The 21603-nt window shown below is 54.0% G+C and overlaps 2 protein-coding genes across 3 annotated transcripts; one reads left to right on the top strand and one right to left on the bottom strand.

The window, feature by feature from the left end:
* Positions 1-32: 32 nt before the first annotated feature.
* ZBTB39 (zinc finger and BTB domain containing 39) lies at positions 33-12250 on the top strand. 2 transcript variants are annotated; one of them, XM_062597429.1, is made up of 3 exons: positions 40-61; positions 4276-4425; positions 4662-12250. In XM_062597429.1, exon 3 carries the CDS (start codon positions 4771-4773, stop codon positions 6904-6906), a length of 2136 nt encoding a protein of 711 aa, XP_062453413.1. In that variant the 5' UTR covers positions 40-61; positions 4276-4425; positions 4662-4770; the 3' UTR covers positions 6907-12250. The 2 variants fall into 2 exon arrangements, with proteins under 2 accessions (XP_062453412.1, XP_062453413.1); XM_062597428.1 differs by lacking the exon at positions 4276-4425 and having other exon boundaries at positions 33-61.
* Positions 12251-13687: 1437 nt separating this feature from the next.
* Positions 13688-18076, bottom strand: GPR182 (G protein-coupled receptor 182). Its single transcript, XM_062597430.1, has 2 exons — positions 17899-18076; positions 13688-16776 (listed from the first exon to the last, which is right to left on the bottom strand). Exon 2 carries the CDS (start codon positions 16766-16768, stop codon positions 15674-15676), a length of 1095 nt encoding a protein of 364 aa, XP_062453414.1. The 5' UTR covers positions 16769-16776; positions 17899-18076; the 3' UTR covers positions 13688-15673.
* Between the last annotated feature and the right edge of the window lie 3527 nt (positions 18077-21603).

Raw genomic sequence — 21603 nt, 5'->3', positions numbered from 1 at the left:
GCCGGGGGGCGGGGCGGAGCCTTTGTGTGCAGCGAGCGGGGATGGTGCCGGCGCCGGGCGGGTAAGGGAGCGCCGCCGCCGCCGCGCCGCGCCGCCCCCCGGGGCGCCCCTCGGCCCCCCGCCCCGCCGAGGCGCCCCTCGGAGCCCCCCCCGCGGGCCCCGGGCTGCCCCCGCGCTGGTGCCCTTAGCCGCCCTCACAGCCCCCTCCACGGGCCCCCGCGCTCCTCGCAGAGCGCCGCCGCCATCGGCCCCTCGCTGCGCCCCCCGGGGCGCCCCTCAGAGCCCCCTCGGGGCGCCCCCCGCTGCCCCCCCCGGGGCGCCCCTCAGCGCCCCCCCTCCATGGGCCCCTCGCTGCCCCCCCCGGGGCGCCCCTCAGAGCCCCCCCTCCATGGGCCCCCCGCTGCCCCCCCCGGGGCGCCCCTCAGAGCCCCCCCTCCATGGGCCCCTCGCTGCCCCCCCCGGGGCGCCCCTCAGAGCCCCCCCGGGACGCCCCCCGCTGCCCCCCCCGGGGCGCCCCTCAGAGCCCCCCCTCCATGGGCCCCCCGCTGCCCCCCCCGGGGCGCCCCTCAGAGCCCCCCCTCCATGGGCCCCTCGCTGCCCCCCCCGGGGCGCCCCTCAGAGCCCCCCCTCCATGGGCCCCCCGCTGCGCCCCCCGGGGCGCCCCTCAGAGCCCCCTCGGGGCGCCCCCCGCTGCCCCCCCCAGGGCGCCCCTCAGAGCCCCCCCTCCATGGGCCCCCCGCTGCCCCCCCCGGGGCGCCCCTCAGCGCCCCCCCTCCATGGGCCCCCCGCTGCCCCCCCCCGGGGCGTCCCTCAGAGCCCCCCCGGGACGCCCCCCGCTGCCCCCCCCGGGGCGCCCCTCAGAGCCCCCCCTCCATGGGCCCCTTGCTGCCCCCCCTGGGGCGCCCCTCAGAGCCCCCCCTCCATGGGCCCCTCACTGCCCCCCCTGGGGCGCCCCTCAGCGCCCCCCCTCCATGGGCCCCTCGCTGCCCCCCCTGGGGCGCCCCTCAGAGCCCCCCCTCCATGGGCCCCTCACTGCCCCCCCTGGGGCGCCCCTCAGCGCCCCCCCTCTATGGGCCCCCCGCTGCCCCCCCCGGGGCGCCCCTCAGCGCCCCCCCTCCATGGGCCCCTCGCTGCCCCCCCCGGGGCACCCCTCAGAGCCCCCCCTCTATGGGCCCCCCGCTGCCCCCCCCGGGGCACCCCTCAGAGCCCCCCCGGGGCGCCCCCCGCTGCCCCCCCCGGGGCGCCCCTCAGAGCCCCCCCTCTATGGGCCCCTCGCTGCCCCCCCCCCCGGGGCGCCCCTCAGAGCCCCCCCTCCATGGGCCCCCCGCTGCCCCCCCGGGGTGCCCCTCAGAGCCCCCCCTCTATGGGCCCCTCGCTGCGCCCCAGGGCTCTCCTCACAGTCCCCCATGGCCCCCTCACTGCCCCCCCCGGGCTCTCCTCAGGGCCCCCCATGGCCCCCTCACTGCCCCCCCTGGGGCTCCCCTCACAGCCCCCCATGGGCCCCTCACTGCCCCCCCCGGGCTCCCCTCACAGCCCCCCATGGGCCCCTCACTGCCCCCCCCGGGCTCTCCTCAGGGCCCCCCATGGCCACCTCACTGCCCCCCCCAGGGCTCTCCTCACAGCCCCCCATGGCCCCCCACTGCCCCCCCCGGGCTCCCCTCACAGCCCCCCATGGCCCCCTCACTGCCCCCCCCAGGGCTCCCCTCACAGCCCCCCATGGCCCCCTCACTGCCCCCCCCAGGGCTCCCCTCAGGGCCCCCCATGGCCCCCTCACTGCCCCCCCCGGGCTCCCCTCAGGGCCCCCCATGGCCCCCTCACTGCCCCCCCCGGGCTCCCCTCACAGCCCCCCATGGCCCCCTCACTGCCCCCCCGGGCTCCCCTCAGGGCCCCCCATGGCCCCCTCACTGCCCCCCCCCGGGCTCCCCTCACAGCCCCCCATGGCCCCCTCACTGCCCCCCCCGGGGCTCCCCTCAGGGCCCCCCATGGCCCCCTCACTGCCCCCCCCAGGGCTCCCCTCACAGCCCCCCATGGCCCCCTCACTGCCCCCCCGGGCTCCCCTCACAGCCCCCCATGGCCCCCTCACTGCCCCCCCCGGGCTCCCCTCACAGCCCCCCATGGCCCCCTCACTGCCCCCCCGGGCTCCCCTCAGGGCCCCCCATGGCCCCCTCACTGCCCCCCCCCGGGCTCCCCTCACAGCCCCCCATGGCCCCCTCACTGCCCCCCCCGGGGCTCCCCTCAGGGCCCCCCATGGCCCCCTCACTGCCCCCCCCAGGGCTCCCCTCACAGCCCCCCATGGCCCCCTCACTGCCCCCCCGGGCTCCCCTCACAGCCCCCCATGGCCCCCTCACTGCCCCCCCCCGGGCTCCCCTCACAGCCCCCCATGGCCCCCTCACTGCCCCCCCCGGGCTCCCCTCAGGGCCCCCCATGGCCCCCTCACTGCCCCCCCCCGGGCTCCCCTCACAGCCCCCCATGGCCCCCTCACTGCCCCCCCGGGCCTCCTCTCCCCTTTCCATTGTTCCCTTTTGTCCTGGGGTTACTTCAGGTTTCCCTGTCTCCTTGCCCAGGCGACTCCTGTATCTCTTATCTCTGCCTTGTGTGGAGCAGAGCATGTCTGCACCTCTTCACCATCTGGGGTCTGTTAATTCTCCATTCCTCTCCTCAGTATCACTGTCTTGCCCTTCCATGTATGCAAGACTTTCAATTTTTCTTTTTCCTCAAGTCTTCTCTTCTCCAGCTACTATTCTCTCTCATCCCCTCCCTAAACCTGACCCATTCCTTTACTGCAAAAACACCATACTATAGAAAATACTGAGGTCCAGATGTTTTCTGGAATGGTTATCATTATCTCTCCAGATCTGTCCCCTTCTGAGGATCTTCATCTCCCTCCAGCTGCAAAGCAATGTTTTCCTCACTGCCTTCTCATGGCAAGGACTGTTTCTATCTCCTTCACTCAGCGTCTTTGTGAGGAGGAGGAGGATGACCCCTCCTCAACTCTATTTTTTTTAAATCTTTTTCCTGTAGTTGTGACAGAAGGCAGTCCCCTTCTGTCTTTTGCAGACTCCTGCTTTCTGTTCTAGTTACTGAGGTAGTTGCTCTCCATCACAAGGAGAAAAAGATTTAACAACCAGGCAAACTGAAGATGATGCTGGTAGCCCCCTTAAAAGAGCAGGAATAGCAGCTGTTAAAGGAAACATGAATGTGAAGGGGGCCATACCCCTGTAAGTCTGGGATAACGTTACAAAATGTGAGCTGTCAAGCAGCTTCCCCTTTCCTCTCTTATTCTTTTGGAGGAATGCTTTTTTTTTTTTTTTTTTTTTTTTTTTTTTTTTTAACAAAATCTTATGGTTACAGAGGAAAAAAAACCAAACTCTCAGCTGTATCTCAGTATCGTATGATCTTCCCCTGGCCAGCTGCAAACTGGGACTCTTCTTTCAGTGGCTATGAGCTAAAGCAACCCCGTGCTTCCTTTGCAGTGACACAATCCTGGGTGGCTTTCTCTTGTCTTTTTACATGTCCTGAAAAAGTCAAGGTTGCAGGGCCGAGGTTCAAAATTTGCTATTACTGCCATGGAAACGTTTCAGTGCAGATGAAGGAGAGGAAGAGGATTAGAGATATTATTGGGTAAATTTAGCATCTGGCTTCTGATGTTAAAATGAGCCTCAGAGGGTCAAAGATGCTGGGTTTACAATGAGCAGAGAGGATCTTTTGGCTTATGCCTCCCCTCTAACTTTATACACTTTCCTTGGTAAAGAAACTGGTCTGTTAAAACTGGACTGTTAAAGTGAAACTTTCCACCAAACTTGGCTTTTCTAATTGTATTCTGTTTTTTCTTTTCATGTTGTTTTACCAAAGTGTTGGAGGCTTATGTTTCATCAAGTCCCAAGGTGATCTGAAAGCACTTGTAAATGGGAGAAGGGTGGCAAAGGTGATGGGACAAGTTGGAAGTGGCTAGATGGGAATTGCATGTGTCATAAGCCAAGTGTCTAATAGCAGTCTGGGAATACTGCACAAACTTCTCAGTTAAAAGTGAACAGAAAGGTGTTACTTATATAGAAGAGAAGAAATCCCAAGGGAGCTAAAGGTGCTAGCATGTTGGGGAGAATCTGAAATAAGATCCTATCTGGAAAATGAAAGTTAGTATGTGGGGTACAGGAGAAATCTGAAATAAAAATATTAAGCCGACTGAAGCAATCCACAAAGCAGTCATGGATGGAAGAGACTTAGAGACAAAATTGCCCAAGATGTAGGAGTTCAAATTTCATATCCTCTTGGCAGGGGTATTATCCCATGATTTTGGAAGATGTGGGACTTTTATGTAACAATCGCTATTTGGGACTCAGTTTCAGAACTGAGCAGTGTTGCAAGGCAGAAGGACCTGTGTTCATGCCTGAATTGAAGTGGGAACTTCAGACCGTCACTGACAGAGTAAATGGCTTTCTGTTTTGTCTATTTGTGTCTTTCCATTGAAGAGTCAGTCTTTGAAATTACAAGATAGGTTTTAATCATTCTTCATCTAAGCAGCTATGCTCTTTCCTGTTGCTTGTTAGGAAGGTGTGAAAATCATAGTATGTTTCTTCCCAGACTAGAGTGATGTCTCTCTGGCTGTTCATGTTTTCATTTTAGTGTTTCACATTTTCATTTTCACATTTTCCTCTCTCTAGAGCCCCTTGCCCTGCCAGGTTCTGGATGCCAAGCACCTCCTGCTCATGCAACTGATGAATGCGTGAAGAGGAAGCTGACCAGGAGAGGGACTCTTGAGCAGCTGCTAAGATGGGCATGAGAATCAAGTTGCATAGCACCAATCACCCCAACAACCTGCTGAAGGAACTCAACAAGTGCAGGCTCTCCGAGACCATGTGTGATGTCACCATTCTGGTGGGGAGCCGCTCTTTTGCTGCACATAAGGCTGTTCTGGCCTGCGCTGCAGGCTACTTCCAGAATCTCTTTTTGAACACAGGGCTGGATGCTGCCAGGACCTATGTAGTGGATTTCATCACACCAGCCAACTTTGAGAAGATCCTCAGCTTTGTATACACTTCAGAGCTCTTCACAGACCTAATCAATGTGGGTGTCATTTACGAGGTGGCAGAGCGACTGGGCATGGAAGATCTGCTGAAGGCCTGCCATTCAACCTTCCCTGACTTGGAGAGCTCAGCTATCACAAAGCAGTCCTCTCTGTCCATGGGCGAAGGCCGGTCAGGCCCTCTGAGCAGCACCTCGTCAGAACAGAAACATTCTTTGGGTGAAATCCGGAGCGGTGGGGAACATTTTGGCCCCGAACGGAATTACATCTTGCATGGAGAAGTGGCAGGCAGCTACAAAGAGTGTGACCGGAATACCGTGAATGAGGCCAGCCAGACTCTTCCCCTGATGCATCAGCAGCCTCCTAAGACAGAACAAGAATCAGAACAAGGGCAGTTTGCTCCTGCCACAAGTATGGCAACCCAGCCCAACCTGGGCAGTGTAAATGTTGGTCTTCAAACCAGTACAGGCTCCTGCCAACAGTATAAAGTCCAGAGCAATGGCGACTACAGCAAGGGTGGCTTCTTTACTGCTGATACTTCCCTGGACATCTCCACGGGGAGCAATTCCTGTCCCAGCAACAGCGATCACTCCAAAGAGCAAGGTTTTGGGCAGATGGATGAGCTTCAGCTGGAAGACTTGGGGGATGATGAACTACATTTTGAAGATGCGAGTGAAGAGCTTGGCCCAACAGAAGAAGTTATTGAGCTGAGTGACGACAGTGAAGAAGAGCTGACCTTTGAGAATGACAGCCGGGAAAGCAAGGCCATGCCCTGTCAGGTGTGCAAAAAGGTCCTGGAACCCAACATCCAGTTGATCCGCCAGCACGCAAGAGATCACGTTGATCTGCTCACTGGGAACTGCAAAGTCTGTGAGACTCACTTTCAGGATCGGAATTCCAGGGTCACTCATGTTTTGTCCCACATCGGGATCTTTCTCTTCTCCTGTGACATGTGTGAGACCAAATTCTTCACCCAGTGGCAGCTTACCCTCCACCGAAGAGAAGGAGTGTTTGACAATAACATCATTATCCACCCCAGCGACCCTCTCCCAGGGAAGATCAGTATGTTTGGTGGGGGATCTGGCTCAGAGCTGGCATGTGCTGCCTGCGGGAAGCCTTTGGCCAAAGATTTCCACACTGTCCGCAGCCACATCCTGGACCACGTGAACTTGAAAAGCCAAACATGTGGTGTGTGTGATCAGAGGCACCTCAACCTCTGCAGTCTGATGTGGCACACCCTGTCTCATTTGGGGATCTCGGTCTTCTCCTGCTCTGTTTGTGCCAACAGCTTTGTAGATCGACACCTTCTGGAGAAACACTTGGCTGTTCACCAGAACATGGAGGAGGCTCTTTTCCGGTGCCATTTCTGTGGCCAGAGCTTTAAGCTGGAAGCAGCGTATCGTTATCATGTCAGCCAGCACAAATGTGGGGGCAGCCTGGACATCCGACCGAGCTTTGGTGACCGTCTCCAGCAGCAGGGCCTCCAGAAGAGGAAGCTGCCTGAAGAATTTTTGAGTGAAGACTTGGCACTGCAAAATCAACCAGGCAATAGTAAGTACAGCTGCAAAGTCTGTGGAAAGAGGTTTGCCCACACCAGTGAATTCAACTACCACCGGAGGATTCACACCGGAGAAAAGCCCTACCAGTGCAAAGTGTGTCATAAGTTCTTCCGTGGCCGCTCCACCATCAAGTGCCACCTGCGGACGCATTCTGGAGCCCTCATGTACCGATGTACTGTATGTGGACATTATAGCTCCACACTCAACCTTATGAGCAAGCACATAGGTGTGCACAAAGGCAGCCTGCCCCCTGACTTTACCATTGAACAGACTTTCATGTATATTATCCATTCCAAAGATGCGGAGAAAAACACGGACAGCTGATTGGGTGAGATGGGACTGGACCAGCAAAGGAGCAAATGCTAATTACAGAAGCTGTGGAAAAATGTCATTTGTTTTATTTAATGGTCAGACATCATGGATGGAATCCTCCTTTTCTATTCTTTTTAATGTTTTAGGCCTTACTAGGGCTTTTTCAATTGGCATTGTACAAATTAACAGTATGTAAGCTAAATCACTATTTCCAAGAAGTCTGTCATGTTTACTTACCTCTGGTCCTGTTAGAGGACATTGAGTTCTGTGTTTTTAGCATTTCACGCTGAGTTTTGAATCTTTTTTTTTTTTTTTAACCTTTTAGCCCATTTGATTAGGCTAACTCTCAGTTTGAGCTTACCCACAAACTGATGCTGCTAAGATTTTGAAACCTGACCTCAATAGAGAGGGACAGAGCCAGAGCAAGACAGTACTGGACTCAAAAAAATAACTAAAAGAAAAAAGACAGGAAAAAAGAGACTCATTCTAGGCATCACTGGGGTTCTGCTGCTATCGTGAGGAGGTAAGCAAAGTCTGTGTCACAAAATCAGCCTTGAAATTGTCTTTCCGCTGCAGGGGAGATTAGCAACCAGCATGTGTGTGTGCACATGCAAATGAGAAGGGGTACCTAGGAACAAATTAATAGGAGGATGATTTGTTGCTCGGAAGGGCAATTCCCAATCAGTGCCTCTTGTGATTGTGGTCTCTGGGAGGCCTGTCTGAACAGAGAGTGCAGCTGGCAGTTTCACTGCCATCCCCATGACATGCCTCTCAAGTTTTCAATGACCCCCCCCCCATTTCAAAACAAGGGAAATGAAGGAGTAACGCCACCGCTTTGAAGAGAGCAGTCTGAGCAGAGGGGATGGCTGCTTTGAAGGAAAGAGATGGATGTTTGAGCAGAGATATCTCTCAGAAGAATCACTGAACTGGAGAGGGCAAGGGAAGCAGATTTATGCTATGGGGCTGGCTGCTTCTTAGGAAATAATTTTTGATGGAATAGTCATGCCTAACTTCTGCTGGCCCATGGTTGACCATCATGAGCGTGCTGATATCCCCTCAGCTCTGATTTGTGTGCTTATGGCAGCTGTGCACATAGAGCTCTGCCGACACAGTGTGCATCTGAGGGCTTCCAGTCGTTGGAAGCATTGGATGTCTGAGAGCAGCAGGGTTGCTGAGGCCTGCGTAAATCCCAGCAGACAAGGATTTGATGAAACCGTTGCCTTAACTCCCAGGAAGGTGTCTTTGAGAAGGACTGTTTTCTCTGCTAAAAGGATAGCCCCCTCCCGTGGTTAATGCAGTAAATCACCACGTCCCAGACGTCTCACTGCGAAATGTGTATTGCAGGATATTGTTGGTGCCAATGTAAGTTGGTTTCATTTTTTTTATTGAATAATGCTGTAACTTTAGCACATGCCAGCTGGTGGCTGCAGCTTCAGAAGCTTGCAGGAATATAACTGATGTGTATCTCAGCCTGTCCTGGACATACGTCAAGCACAGGCTTGGGACTCCTCCTCAGAGCTGTGCGCTTTCCTGCAAAGTGGGCTTTTCCAGCTGTGCTAGCAAGATCGATCCCATGCTTGTAATGTTTACACCAGGAAGGGTGGGAACTGGCTTTTTCCCATGTTATCCTGCTGTGGGGCAGAGGTGGAGAGGAATGAATATTTCAAATACCACAGCATGAGTTATAACTGCCCTTAGGTAACTCATACTACCTCACAAACAGGAAGCGCTCAGGGCTTTTAAGCCACAGTTGTATAGTAAATTGGGCTCCTGCGCTTCTGTGAAGATATACTGTTACAAAACAAAACTAGTGATTTGCAAACCCTGTAAAAGAGTTAATTCTTGAAGTCATCCCACCTTCTCCCCCTCTTGAAGGGACAACCCACAACAGAGGAGCAGCATGATCTGGACGCATGGTTACTGAGCTAGGAATTTCTGGGGTTTATGCCCCCCCACTCCATTGTGGCCTTGGGCAAGTCACTTCACCTCTTTGCCTCAGTTTCCTCATCTGTAAAATGAGGATGGTAACACTTGTGGTACCTACCTACCTCCCTGGAGTGTGGTGAAGATTACTGGCTCATATCTGCAAAGCGTGTGGAAGATGCAAAGCACTTAGTGAATGTTGCTATTTAGCATCCTAGGGCAATAACAGCCTCCATCCTTTCTTATTCTGTACCAATTTATTGAGGTACAGCAACCACCTAGCAGGGTCATTTTGCTCCTGTTACAGCTTTCCTTGTCCAGAGCAAATCTCCTTTAAGTCTTGTCCCTGTTGCAGTCCTGTGAAGCAAGTTCTGTGGCAGAGTGAGAGGGACAGCCACATTCCCTTCAATGCTAGCTGCATTGGAGAAGGGGGTTTGAGGAAGGGGCTTGTCAGAATGGGAAGGAGGACTGTGCATGCTGGGATGTAGTGGCATTGTAATGCAACTGAGACTCCAGTGTTTGAAAGGAGCTTTTCACTTGTCTCCTGTGTAAATTGCTGTCCAGGAGAATAAGGAAGAGTTGGTCTTCCCTTCCCAAGAATGGAGGGAGTGGAGATTATACAAGTGTGCAACTGCTGGTTGCATCTGAAGGCTTTTGATTGTTAGCTCCGTACACAGAATCCTTCCCCATCTACAGCTGATCTCTTTGATTTGCCTGTAAAGCTGCGTTTCCCTCCTCAGTAGCTCCAGAGTTTGCTTAGCTCTCACAGGGGCAAGAGACAACAGCCCTGTGTCAAGCTGCGCTCCACCTGGCAGTGCTGATCCCTGCATGGACACGATACCTCTTTTCAGAAAGCTCTTTTGTCCAAAGCTTGAGATAATCCTCTGTCACCCTATGGAGCTGCAATACCTTAGTCAGATCACACTACAGAAACACAAGGTGTCAGAGGAACAGACCTTGCCTGGGAGGAAAAGGAGAAACCAAGGCTGTTAAGGAGTTTTGCATCCCTTCCACAGCCCGTGTAATGTTGGCCAAGTTTGAGGCTAGCTGACATTGTCCTGGTAGTGTTAAACTGGACTCATGCTCTTGATGTTTTGGTGCCTGGTGCATGTTTGCAAGAGGAAAATGGATACTGAAATGATAGCTAACTCTCATGGGAGATTGAGAAGGGTATTCCATGCTTGTCAGGTGAAGCTGTGGCTTCCAAACTCTGATCTTGTGGTACCACTAGTCACCCACCAGGCCTTAGTGCGTGATCTTTAACAGGTCTGTGGAACTATATCTTGCCTAGTGTTTTTAATTAAAAAAAACACCAAGAATGCATGGTGCTCTAGAAAAGTGTGGAGAGTTGACAGTGATTCACTGGAGGCTCCACTGAGGAGCTCTCTATGTTGTGGAGATTCTTTCATTTCCTGATGGTAGCAAGATGTGCTTGGTAGACAAGATGGTTCTAAAGCTGACTGGATAGGATCCAGGGCAACATGATCTAGGTGACCATGCTTGAACGGGGGTGTGGTGGGGTTAGGGTTAGATGGTCTCCCAAGGTCCCTTCCAACCTCAACCATTCTGTGATTCTGTGAAGACTGTAGGGTGATGGGAAATGAATGTGGTATGCTCTGGAGATTGCTATGAATGATGTTGAGGGAGGCAGACTAGGCTTAGGATAACTGAATTTTTAAAGCCTCTAGATCCTCCTAAAATGTCCCAGAAGCTGTGATGAGCTTTTAGATGGATTGGGGCACTGCCAAGTGGTAACCGTCTGTAGCCCTATATCTAGCTAAGCTGTGAAACAAAAGCCTTTTGTGCACATAAACCAAAAAGAGAAGCTTTTACACTGAAACACTAAGCAAAAGCCCACCCCATTTTCTGCTGGTTATTTTGGGGAGTGGGGATAGGGACAGAGAGATCACTTCCCTGCTGTTTATTTTTTTTTTCTTTTTTTTTCTTTTGATTCTTTCCTATGTTATAATGAACTGTTCCTATTCCCATGTGAAATATTCTGAGATCAGCAGCAAGTTTTCAAGGGAATGTGGCAATGGGATTTTGGTCTACAGTGTTCTCTGGATGTGCTGGCCTTGTGTCACTGCTCTTCCTTGGATTTGCAAAATGGTGATTTTTTCCAAGAGGGGTCCAAGATCTCAGCTCTCCCTTCCCAGGAATCCAATGGTAGGACCCAGCCATTGTGTTTTGGAGAACTGCTGCCCAGTGTGCCTAATACCAGAGCCTTTCCACTGGGTGTGCTGGGCTTTTAGCCATGGCTGTAACCCCTGATGGCATAGCCCTGGTGCATGGGGCCTCAGCACTTCTCCAAGCTGATGGCCAGCTTTAGCCCTCTGTCTTCCTCTTCCTCTTGGTGATGTGGCTGTCTCTTAGCCTAGTCACTCTGGCTAGGAGCTCCAGTGTTTCTCAAGGAAGCTCTGTGGCTCAGGAGGGCAGGATTGGATGGAGTTTACAGATAAGAAATCTCTGCTGTACTTTAATCCTGAATCCAAAGCAGACGGCTTTGGCCAACGGGGCTGTGGGTCTGACCCAGCTGTGTCACAACAAACATATCCTGGTGATGACTCTGGCTCTCTGAGCCATCTCCATCAGCACTGGCATCGGGGTCAGGAGGGCCAGGTTGCAACCGTGCTCCAGCTCTGCTTGAGAAGCAAAACGCTGTTTGCTGCGGTTAGGGAAGCAGTAGTGTCCAGTGGGCTGAAGTGGAAACACAGCTCCTGGTTCCGTTCCTCAGTCTGTCACTGACTCACTGTGCGACCTTTGGCAAATCTGTTCGCCTCTTTGCCTTGCTTCCCCACCCTCTCCCTCCCCGTCTGTAAAAGTGGGGGATAATAAGGAATTACCTACCTCACTCGGGGAGGCTGTGAGGTTTAATTCATGTTTGTAAAGTGCTTTGGGATCCTCGTGATGAAATAGGAGAATATAGAGGGAAAATACTTTGCTGTTAGTTTTCTCAGCTGCTTTTGCAGTGTTTTGTTTGGTTGTGGGTTCTCACACACTACTGGAGCCTGAAGCAAGCTGCATGCCTTTGACTTCCGCAGTAGGAATGGCTCAGGCAAGGAGCAGCCACTGCACACCGCTTCAAGGCTAGCTGTCTTGAAACCCTGACACAATAATCCACCTCCCAAAGGCAGTACTGTGAGACTGGTCTTATTCTAATTTTTAAAACACAAAATTCAGTCTTGTTTTATTCTCCCCTTTCTCAACGGATCCAGATCTCTTAACAAAATAATTAAGGAGAAGAAAGAAAAAGAGTTGAATTGCTGTCTAACCTTTTTGTTAAGTTAATAGTAGGTACTGACCTCCTGATATTTAAGTGTTTACTATCTATTTGCTGTAAAGTTTTGTATATTTTGTAAACTTCTCCCCAAACAGTAGATGTCTAAAATCGTTGTACATCGGGTTCTTTTATACTCCATTGTTCAGCACAAAGTGTGGTTTTTATTTAGAATAATAAAATGAAAAATGTTGATCACTTGTACCTTGAGGGTTTTTTTGTTTGTTTTTTTGGGTTTTTTTTTGAAGTTTCTTTACATTTTCAGATTGGCATTTCTCTCTTTTTAAGAGTGCCTGGGAAAGCACATGGCCCATTCCTGGTATCTTGCTTCTGTGCTGTGGTCTACAATGTTTTGCAAGATTCATGGAATAAGTCAGAACAGCCCCAACACTTCTTCCTAGTCACTTCTCCCAGCACCAGAGCAGTTAGAACAGTTACAGAAGAGCATGCTCTGGCATTACTGCAAACTGCTTCTATAACAGGTTGGGAGCGGAGCCCTTATTAGCCACTCTGCTTTGCCCTAGAAACGACTTAGGAGATTCTCTGAGTTCGTATTTCTTGTTAAGTCAAGACAAGGAACAGCATGCACATTCATTTGCTTCAGTGTGCCTGCCAGTGCAGCAGATTGAGAAACCAGGCGTGCTGAAACTGGGACCGGTGACCAGGAATGGACATTAGACAAATTCAAGCTTGGAGCGTGGCCTTAGAGTATATATTTGATAATCAGAATACTTGGCTAAAGGAACCCATTCCTGCAGCAGTTTACCATGAGAAATGGAGAAAACTTTAAAGGAGGGCCATATGATCCAGCAAAAAGACTTGCTGGGTTTCGACCCCAAATCAGTGGGGAAAGCACTAAGTGCAATTCTGCATAGTTTGTGTGGGTTCATTTCATAGAATCAGTAAGGTTGGAAGGGACCTCTGGAGATCGTCTAGTCCAAGCTCCCTACTCAGCAGGGTCACCTAGAGCACGTTAGACAGGGTTGCATCCAGGCGGGCCTTGAATATCACCAGAGAAGGAGACTCCACGACCTCTCTGGGCAACCTGTTCCAGTGCTCTGTCACTCTCACAGGGAAGAAATTCCCCCTCACGTTCAGGTAGAACTTCCTGTGGTTCAATTTCTGCCCATTGCATCTTGTCCTGTCACATGGGACAGCTGAAAAGAGTTTGTCCCTGTCCCCTTGACAGCCTCCCTTCAGATACTTATACACATTGATAAGATCCCCCCTCAGTCTTCTCTTCCCCAGGCTGAAGAGGCCCAGCTCTCGCAGACGTTCCTCATAGTGCAGATGCTCCAGTCCTCGGATCATCCTCGTAGCCCTATGCTGGACTCTCTCCAGCAGCTCCATGTCTCTCTTGTCCTGGGAAGCCCAGAACTGGACACAGTACTCGAGATGAGGCCTCACCAGGGCTGAGGGGCAGGATCACCTCCCTCGACCTGCTGGCAACAGTCCTCCCAATGCACCCCAGGAGACCATTGGCCTTCTTGGCCACAAGGGCACATTGATGGCTCATCCACCAGCAATTTGAGGCCTCTCTGGCTTTGGGGTCTGTGAATTACGGTATACAAAGTGGCAGATGCATTAGGAGAGTTAAAAAAATGTTTAATAGGTCAAATACAGAGTTTCAGATGTTTAAGTAACTTGAAACTGAATATATTGCTGTCCTGGTTATGTCACATACCAAATGTCTTTTTATTGTGTACTAGTCTGATTTCTTTAGTGGAAATAACAGAGCATTAGCAAAAGGAAGTTTTAAAGAAGATTCAGGCATGCTCTGGATGAGAACTGTGGGTCAGGTCAGTGGTAAGTGACTGCCTTCCTGTGAACATTTTCCATCTTTATGGCTGCTCTGTTTTACTGCGTGTGTTTGTGACCAGGAGAGTCACAGGGACGAAGCAGGAAAAGTGCTGTATAGATGCAGATCTGAAATGATGGTCTGTGCTCCAAAGGGCTTACAATCTAAGCTGCTCTACACGGTCAAGTTGTGAAACTGTATAATTAATATAATTAAGAAAGAGGAACAGATATAAACTGCTTCTCTTAACAAGCTGCTGTTTGAGTCTGAGGGAATGACTTCTTCCCTAGCTGCTCCCTTCCACAGTCAAGCGCACTTTTTTCTAGTAATAAGAAAGAGCATCTCTGCAGAAGGATGCCTCAAGTACTTTGCAGTACTCCTGGCATTGGACCCCTCTAAATAGCAGAGCTGTTCCCAGCCCTTCCCATAATAGCCATGATTCCATGTTAACCCCTGGTTGTGGGCTTCTCCAGCAATCTGGGACATCCTGCCCTCCACCCATTGCTTCTGTGGTGCAAGCATCCTGTCCCCAGATCCTGTCCAATTTGTTTATGCTCTGCTTTTTTTTAATGTGTTTTATGTGTTTCTTAAGCAGCTCAAGGCCTTTGGCAGATTTATTAACTCCCAGTGACTGTCACTCTTTCACCTTCCCCTACTAAGATCTTGACCTGCAGCATGTGACTTAGCAGAATCCAGGGAAAGATGAACTTTCTCCGGATGCTCTAGTTTCTTACACAACAGAAAAATGCATATTTGTACACATATGCATTGAAAGCATGCACTGCGAGATCTTGTGACCTTGACTGAAGGTTATACATAAGGACTGTTGGAGTCTGCCAAAATTTAGAAACAAGACGAGTGACCTTAGAAACTTGATACAAGATGCTTTAAAGGAGGCTGATTTTAATGGAATGGGTCTCTTCCTACAAAACACAAACTGGGAACCTTCTGTTGCCCAGTCTGATATCAGCAGTCACACTGAAAGCACAGAGGCATAGTGGAGCCTGGTTTTAACCATCTCATTTACTGCTGGTTTAAAAAAAATTGTTCTTCACAAGTGGCTGATCTTGAATGTTTAAAGCTCAGATCTGTATTGGCCTCTGCACCTCTACGCTGCATCACCTTCGATTTTGTAAAGTCAGTCATTCAACTGTTTGCCGGGCACTGGGAATTAAGGTTTGTGTTTCAAAGGAATAAATTTCCTGTCTTTCCTCCTTGGGCTGGCATCACAGAAAAAGGACAACTTTTGTTTGATAGCTTTACAGTGTGGTATATGCAGAGCGCATGTGTAAGTAAAAGTCTGGGATTGCGGAAAAACTTGTGGTAAAGGAAAAGTATTGCTTGTTCCACAGGTTGCATAGCTAGAGGGAAGTAGGAGGGTCAGGTCAGGTTGGGTCAGGTCCCACTGGTGGACTTTGTGTTCAGACTTCAGAGCAGACAGAGTAATATACTTTATTATTACAAATGTTTTTTTTTTTTTTTTTTGAAAAACAGGAAATATCTCTTTCTCTTATTGTTTCTTTAGCTAAATAGATCTGATACAGCAGCACATCAGAGATAAAATGTCTGTTGCTCCCCACACCACCTCATTTCACATTTGGCACTCTGCCCCTCCCCTTGCCTTCAGAACACAGTAGGTGGCCAGCCAAGAAATGCTATTTAAAAGCAAAGTGTCTGCTTATCACCAGGGAAAATAATCTTACTGACCTCAGTGAGTCCCAGAAGCTGGCTGCTCCCATGGGACCACTTGCCAGTGAGGAGTGGGAGAGTCCAATCCCTGCTTAGTTGGGTGGGTTGCCATCCTTTGTGATGACTATGGAGTGCTGCGTGGTGGAGGAGGAGCTGTCTGCACCTTTCTGGATGGCTTGGTCTTTGGGGATGTATTTAACCACAGCAGAAATGAGCTTGCTGCGGAAGTTTTTGCTGAGGAAGTTGTAGAGGATTGGGTTGATGACGCAGTGGAGCAGAGTGAAGCAGTCTATGATGTCGTAGAAGAAGTAGAGGAAGTGGGCAAAGGTGCAGTGGAGGATGATGTGGTTGCCGTCGAGGGTGAGCAGTGTGAGCATGATGTGGAAGGGCAGCCAGCTGAGGAGGAACATGATAATGTAGGCATAGATGAGCAGACAGTGCTTCCTGCTCTCTGGCTTGGTGCGTTTGATGTACCTGGCCGTCAGGATATTGAAAACCATTATGATGGGGAAAGGGATGAGGAACCCGATGGTGGTGGTGGCTAAGCTGACCGCCAGGGCCCAGTCATCATAGGTCTCAAAGGGTGCCATGAAAATGCAGATGGGGTCTCCGGTATTTACCAGCTGCATGTGAGCAACCTCCAGGAATGGGATTGCTGCTGCCAAGATCCAGCTACAGACACAGATGACGCGACGTGCACGGTGCTGATGCTTACGCCAGAAGACGGAGGAAGTCGTCAAGGACACATAGCGATCTACACTCAGGCAAGTAAGGAAGAAAATGCTGGCGTACATATTGGCAAAATAGAAATAGTGTGTGAAGCGGCAGAGGAAGCTGCCCCAGAGCCATGTGTAATCCAGCATCACCTCTAGCATCCAGATGGGCAGCGAGAGCAGCACCCCAAGGTCAGCGATGGCCATGTTGATGATGTAGAGGTTCACCAAGCTCTTGTTGCCCCGTGTCTGCCAATTGACCCAGATAACAAGGAGGTTCTCCACCAAGCCCACCACGAAGATGACCAGGTAAAGGATGAAGAGGACTACCCGCTTGACATTCTCATCCAGGCTGAACTCGCAGAAAGTGAAGGTATAGTTCAGGAGGTGGAACAGCTCTGTCCAGTTGTGGTAGTCCCCGTACTCGTTCCCAAGAGTGTGTGTCTCGCTCGGGGCAGTGGTCGCCTCAGCCATTCTGGTAGCTGCAAAGAAAAGGAAAGTACTGAAATGGCAGCTTTTCAAGAGCAGCAGAGAGCTGTGATGGTGCTCTGGGAGTCCTCCCCAAAGCACCTTCTCTACTCTAATTGTCATCTCCTACAGAGGAGAAAAAAAAAGGCTCATCAGTAAGGGGCTAATCTTGAGTCAGAGACATTTGGGTGCAACCCTGGGCTTTGCAGTGTGGAAGCTTGTGGAGGTTCTCAGACATGGCTTTGCTCCCTCTACCGAGATCCTCACAACAGGGGAAAAAAATAAGTAAAAAAAAGGTAATTCAGATGTGACCTGAATGCTGCATTTGCATATTTCCAAGGGGAGAAATTTCCCAGTCTCTGAAGAGCTCTTCCCCATGAACGGAAAAGCAGAACAAGAACAAACTGCTGGAAACTGGAGCCAGACAAATTTGAATTAGGCTAGAAGCAAGATACTTGCTGCAGTTTGTGGGCACATCAGGTGTTTGGGTTGTTCCCTGTGCTTGAGACTGTGTCAGCGCTCCCCCAGCCCCAGACCTTGATCTGCACCTGCTTTTTAAGATTATCCAGATTTTTTCTTGGACCTCCTTCCCCCCCCCCACCGCCCGTCGTGTCGCTAGGATCCCATCAGGAATTCCAAGTAGGTGTCAAAATTACAAACTTCAGGGAAATGTAATTGACCTTAACACCCTTTTATGCTGCAAATGTGAATGCTCTCCGATCCCGGCACAGCTGCATCCGCTGGGCAAGGACGCTGCAGACCTGGCTCCCTCGGAAGAGCCCGGGAGACGAGCGGCTCCTCCAGGACGGGCCGGCGGAACGCGCTGCTGCCGAGGAATTGCACCACCATGCCGCTCTGCAGCGAGCGCGGAGCACCGCAGCCCCGCACGTTCCCCCCATAGCATCAGCTGCTGCGGCAAATCGCTGCGCCCTCTGCCACCCTCCCCCCCACCCAGTCCCGAAAGATTTGGAGAATGCGAAAAAAGCCGCTGTGTTTGGAGCCCGTGCCTGTGCCAGCTGCTCCGTGGCTCACTGCCACCTCCAAGCCGCAGGTGCCGAGGAAGCCGGCGCTCCAGCAGGAGCCGGCAAGAGGGTGGAAGGGAGGATGCTCGCGGCGAGTGGAAGACAACAGCTCACCTGGCGCGCGGAGCCGAGGGTGTCCGTGGGAGGGACGGCCGCCGCGATGCTGCCGCCTCGGGGGCTGCGCTCGTCTGAGCCGGCGGCCGCGGGGCTGCGCCGGGGTGGGCTGGTTGGTGGCTCCCGCAGGAAATGACCGCGGCCGGCCGGTATCCGGAGGCAGCCCAGCACGAGACGACGTCCAAGGCGGGCCCCCACGCGGGCTGGGCTCGCGTTCGGCGCGGCCGCGGGGCTGGGCAGGGGTGGAGGGAGCCGCGTCCACGGGCGCCCGGGAGCAGGAATCGCTGCTCCGGGGTGGGACCTGGCTGAGCTGGGCTCTCTTCCCGTCTCCGGGATAATCAGCCCCACAGGGTTCGGCTGGGTTAAGGTGAACACACCGTCGGCTGCCCCGGAGGTCCTGGCTCTCAGAGTGATGGATGCTCAGGCATCACAGGTTTTCCTTTGAGGGGAAAAAAGGCAAAAAGCTGAACATCTCCCAGCAATGACAGCACCTGTTGCAACCCGCAGGGCACGGTTTCTACACCCAGGTTTTGACATCTACGATGTCAGATCAGGTGCGGGGGGGGGGGTCGTTGCAGATGGCTATCTCGGCCAAACCCCTCCACGCAGGCGGCCATCCATCAGCACGATGACGGGAGGGGGGGTTTCGCAGGGGAAGGGAGGGGGCTGCAGCCTTGCCCCCACACTGGGGAGGGAGCTGATAGGGAGAACGTTTTGCCTCGGGCTGCAAGTCCTGCGAAACAATTCCAGGAAATCTCCTTTTCAAGTGCAGACAAGACATTTGTGGTCAACAATCGGCTCGGAAGGAAGGCACGGTGGGAACAGGGAAGCGCAGCAGCGCTGATAAGTCGGGCCATGCAAACAGCCCGCCGGCCACGGTGACCTTCGCGGGCAGGTACCCGGCCCAATGCTTGCAAACAGGAACTCGGCGGCTCTGCCCTTGCCTTGGGGCTGCGCCGTGGGGCGCTGAGCGCCAGCAGGCAGCTTCGCTGCTCAGCGATCCCGGGATGCTTTGCCACCAGCGGGGCTTTCCACTGCCCTGCGAGGCAGAGGACACATTCTTGTTTCCATCTCACAGATCAGAAAAATGAGGCAGAAAGAGATGAAATGAGTTATTTTGCCTCAGCAGCCCCTGAGAAAGTCATGAGCAGAAGCTGGAGCCCTGGCGTGGGGCCTCTTGCCCCCGCCACCGCTGGCACCAGCAGCAGCAAATACGTGTGGAGCAAACAGAGGACAGAGAGGTGGAGCAGCAGGATGCTGGCTGCTGCCTCTGCCACGCCACGGGCGTCTGTCCCTTATGCAGTGCCCATGGCAGTGGGCTGGCAGGCAGCGAGATGTCCCCGTGCTGCTGCCCCTGGCAGCTTGGGTGCAGTCATGGTCTTTGCTAAGGGACAAGTGTCTCCTCGGACATGGAGCTGCACACAAGCATCCTGGCGACGAAAATCAATGCTACAGCTGCTAGGGCAGGAGCAGCGCTAGCCGTGCTTCCCATTAGTCCCTCTGCAAAGCACTTCCTACAGGCCTAAAGCACTTTGGTAATCCTGTTAGCCAGCAGTCAGCTGTGATGGGATTTGGGTTTGGGGCTGGGGCTCTGCCAGGACGGGCCAGGGAGCCCTTCGCACGCCGCATCCCACCGGGGCTCGGGGTTGGGGCTCAGGCTGGTCCGGGGCCCTTGGCCCTCAGTGGGGCAGCCTCCGGCACGGCCAGGGCCCTGCCCTCTGCTAAGGGCCCAGCTCTCCCCTTTGTCTGCAGATAAATGGGAAAAGGCCATTTCCTCTCCGGAAAGCTACTGCTCCGGCTGGAGTGGGGTCCTTCAGAGCCTGACGGATCACGGGTTATATAAACGGCGTGCAGGAAGGCAACGAGGAAAGGCTGATAAGGGATACTGATGAGTTTGCCCGGTTTTCTTCCCTACCTGTCAGCACTTTGGTCGGGAGCGGCAAAGCTGGTGCCGTCCCTGCGCCAGCCTGGCCCTCCGCAGCGCCCCGGGCGCAGCGCGGGCCCCAGCCGCCGCCGGCCAGCTCGGCGCTCGCACCGCGGCTGCGGCACCGCGCGGCGCTGGCGGAGGCTGCGCGGCAGCGGGGACGGGCTCCGTCGCACCATCGCTGCGGCCCCGCTTCCTCCGCAGCGAGTGGGGCTCCTGCCTCGCCCTGCACCGGTGATCTTCCTTCCATTGTCCGCCCGGTACCTCCAGATTTCCCCCCGTCTCTGCAGGGCTCCCAAGCCGGGCAGCGGGATCAGCTCCGGGGCAGCCCCACGGCGCTCCTGGGAAAGGCAGCGTGGGAGCGGGATCCGGAGCACCCCCGGGCTGCAAGCAAAGCCCCAGTGCGGGTCCGCGGGCCCCCCCCACCCGGCTGCACTTCGTCAGCCCGGTATGAATTGCTGCTGGCGCTCCTGGGCCCCGGGTACAGGCTGGGGAAGCCGGGGTGGAGGGGGTGTGCATGGGACAGAGCTGGGAGCAGAGGTCCTGCTCCTGGCCTGTCACCCCTTTCCCTGGACCTCAGGCCCCAAACTTCAGCCAGGGGCGCTTTGGGTGCAGATAAGCTCTTTGCAGCTCTCTGTATGGCCCTAACCCTTCCTCTGGGCAATTTTATCTAGCTTTTCCAGAATGGTAATTTTAGGATGACTGTCCTGCTTCTGAGCTGAGGAGATTTTTTCATGATCTACAGAGAAAAGCACCCAAAACCTGAGCTTCACGGACATTTGGGAACAGCCGGGACACTGCAGCAGATGCAAACCCCTGGGAGTCCCCTGGCAGCTGAAGTGAAGCCTAATTAGTTTTGGGGGAACTTTGCAAAGTCCATGTACTCTCCCTTGCTCCCCTCCCCCCTCCAGAGAGGAACCATGGACCTGCAGGGCCCAAAAGCAGGTGCTATGCAAAAAGCATGCTTTAAGCTAAAAAGGGGGTTTTTAACAAGGTCCCAGGGCAGCACGAGGTGGCAACGGGAGCCAAAGGGCTGCAGCTGCGTGCAGCAATCTCCGGAGCTGGCAGATCTGGGTGCTGAGAAGCACCAGCCTGCAAAAACACAGAGAGGCAGGGAAAAGCCAGCATGAGCAGAGATGGGGGAAGGCTCGAGGCGGCCGCCGGGGGATCCCAGCCCTGCTGGACCTCAGCTTTACGGAGCGGCTGCGGGCAGGGGCGGAGGGGCGCTCACCAGTGCCTGGAGTGGGCAGGAAGAGGCCGATGGTGCTGGGGAGCCAGGCAGGCGCGTAGCTGGGCAGCAGGCAGAGCAGCTTGGCGTCTCAGCTGGCCGAGCTGCAGGGGAAGCAGGCGAGCGGCACGTCCTCGATGCCCTCGGTGACCCGCGAGAGCTGGGGGCCGCTCAGCCGCCGCAGCAGGTCTGCGGGAGGAGAGGTGCCCGGCGCGGCGGAGGAGGTGCTCGCGCCTGCAGGTACTGCTGGTGAACAACCCGCCACACGGCTGGGCCAGCCGCGGGGCACGGCTGGGCCTGGGGCAGCGCGGGAGAGGCCGCGCGTCGGTTCCCGGAGGCCCCGTGCCGCAGCTCCGTCGGGGATGCCAGCACAGAGCTTGCTTCCGCGGGAGAGGCCGAATGGGCTCCGTATGTTTTCCAAGGCATATGTACTGAAATGCAAGGCCCTGAGATTTGCTTGGGATGTCCTGGGGGAGCTGGGTGCTGAGACTGCTGACACCTTGGCAGCTGCTGCCCAGCTGCCACATGCCGAGGAGCAAGGCCACTGACACTG

This window comes from Rhea pennata, chromosome 29 (genome assembly GCF_028389875.1).
Source record: "Rhea pennata isolate bPtePen1 chromosome 29, bPtePen1.pri, whole genome shotgun sequence".
NCBI lineage: Eukaryota > Metazoa > Chordata > Aves > Rheiformes > Rheidae > Rhea > Rhea pennata.
The sequence above is the reverse complement of the archived record's forward strand: the minus strand, read 5'-3'. Positions and strand labels throughout refer to the sequence as shown.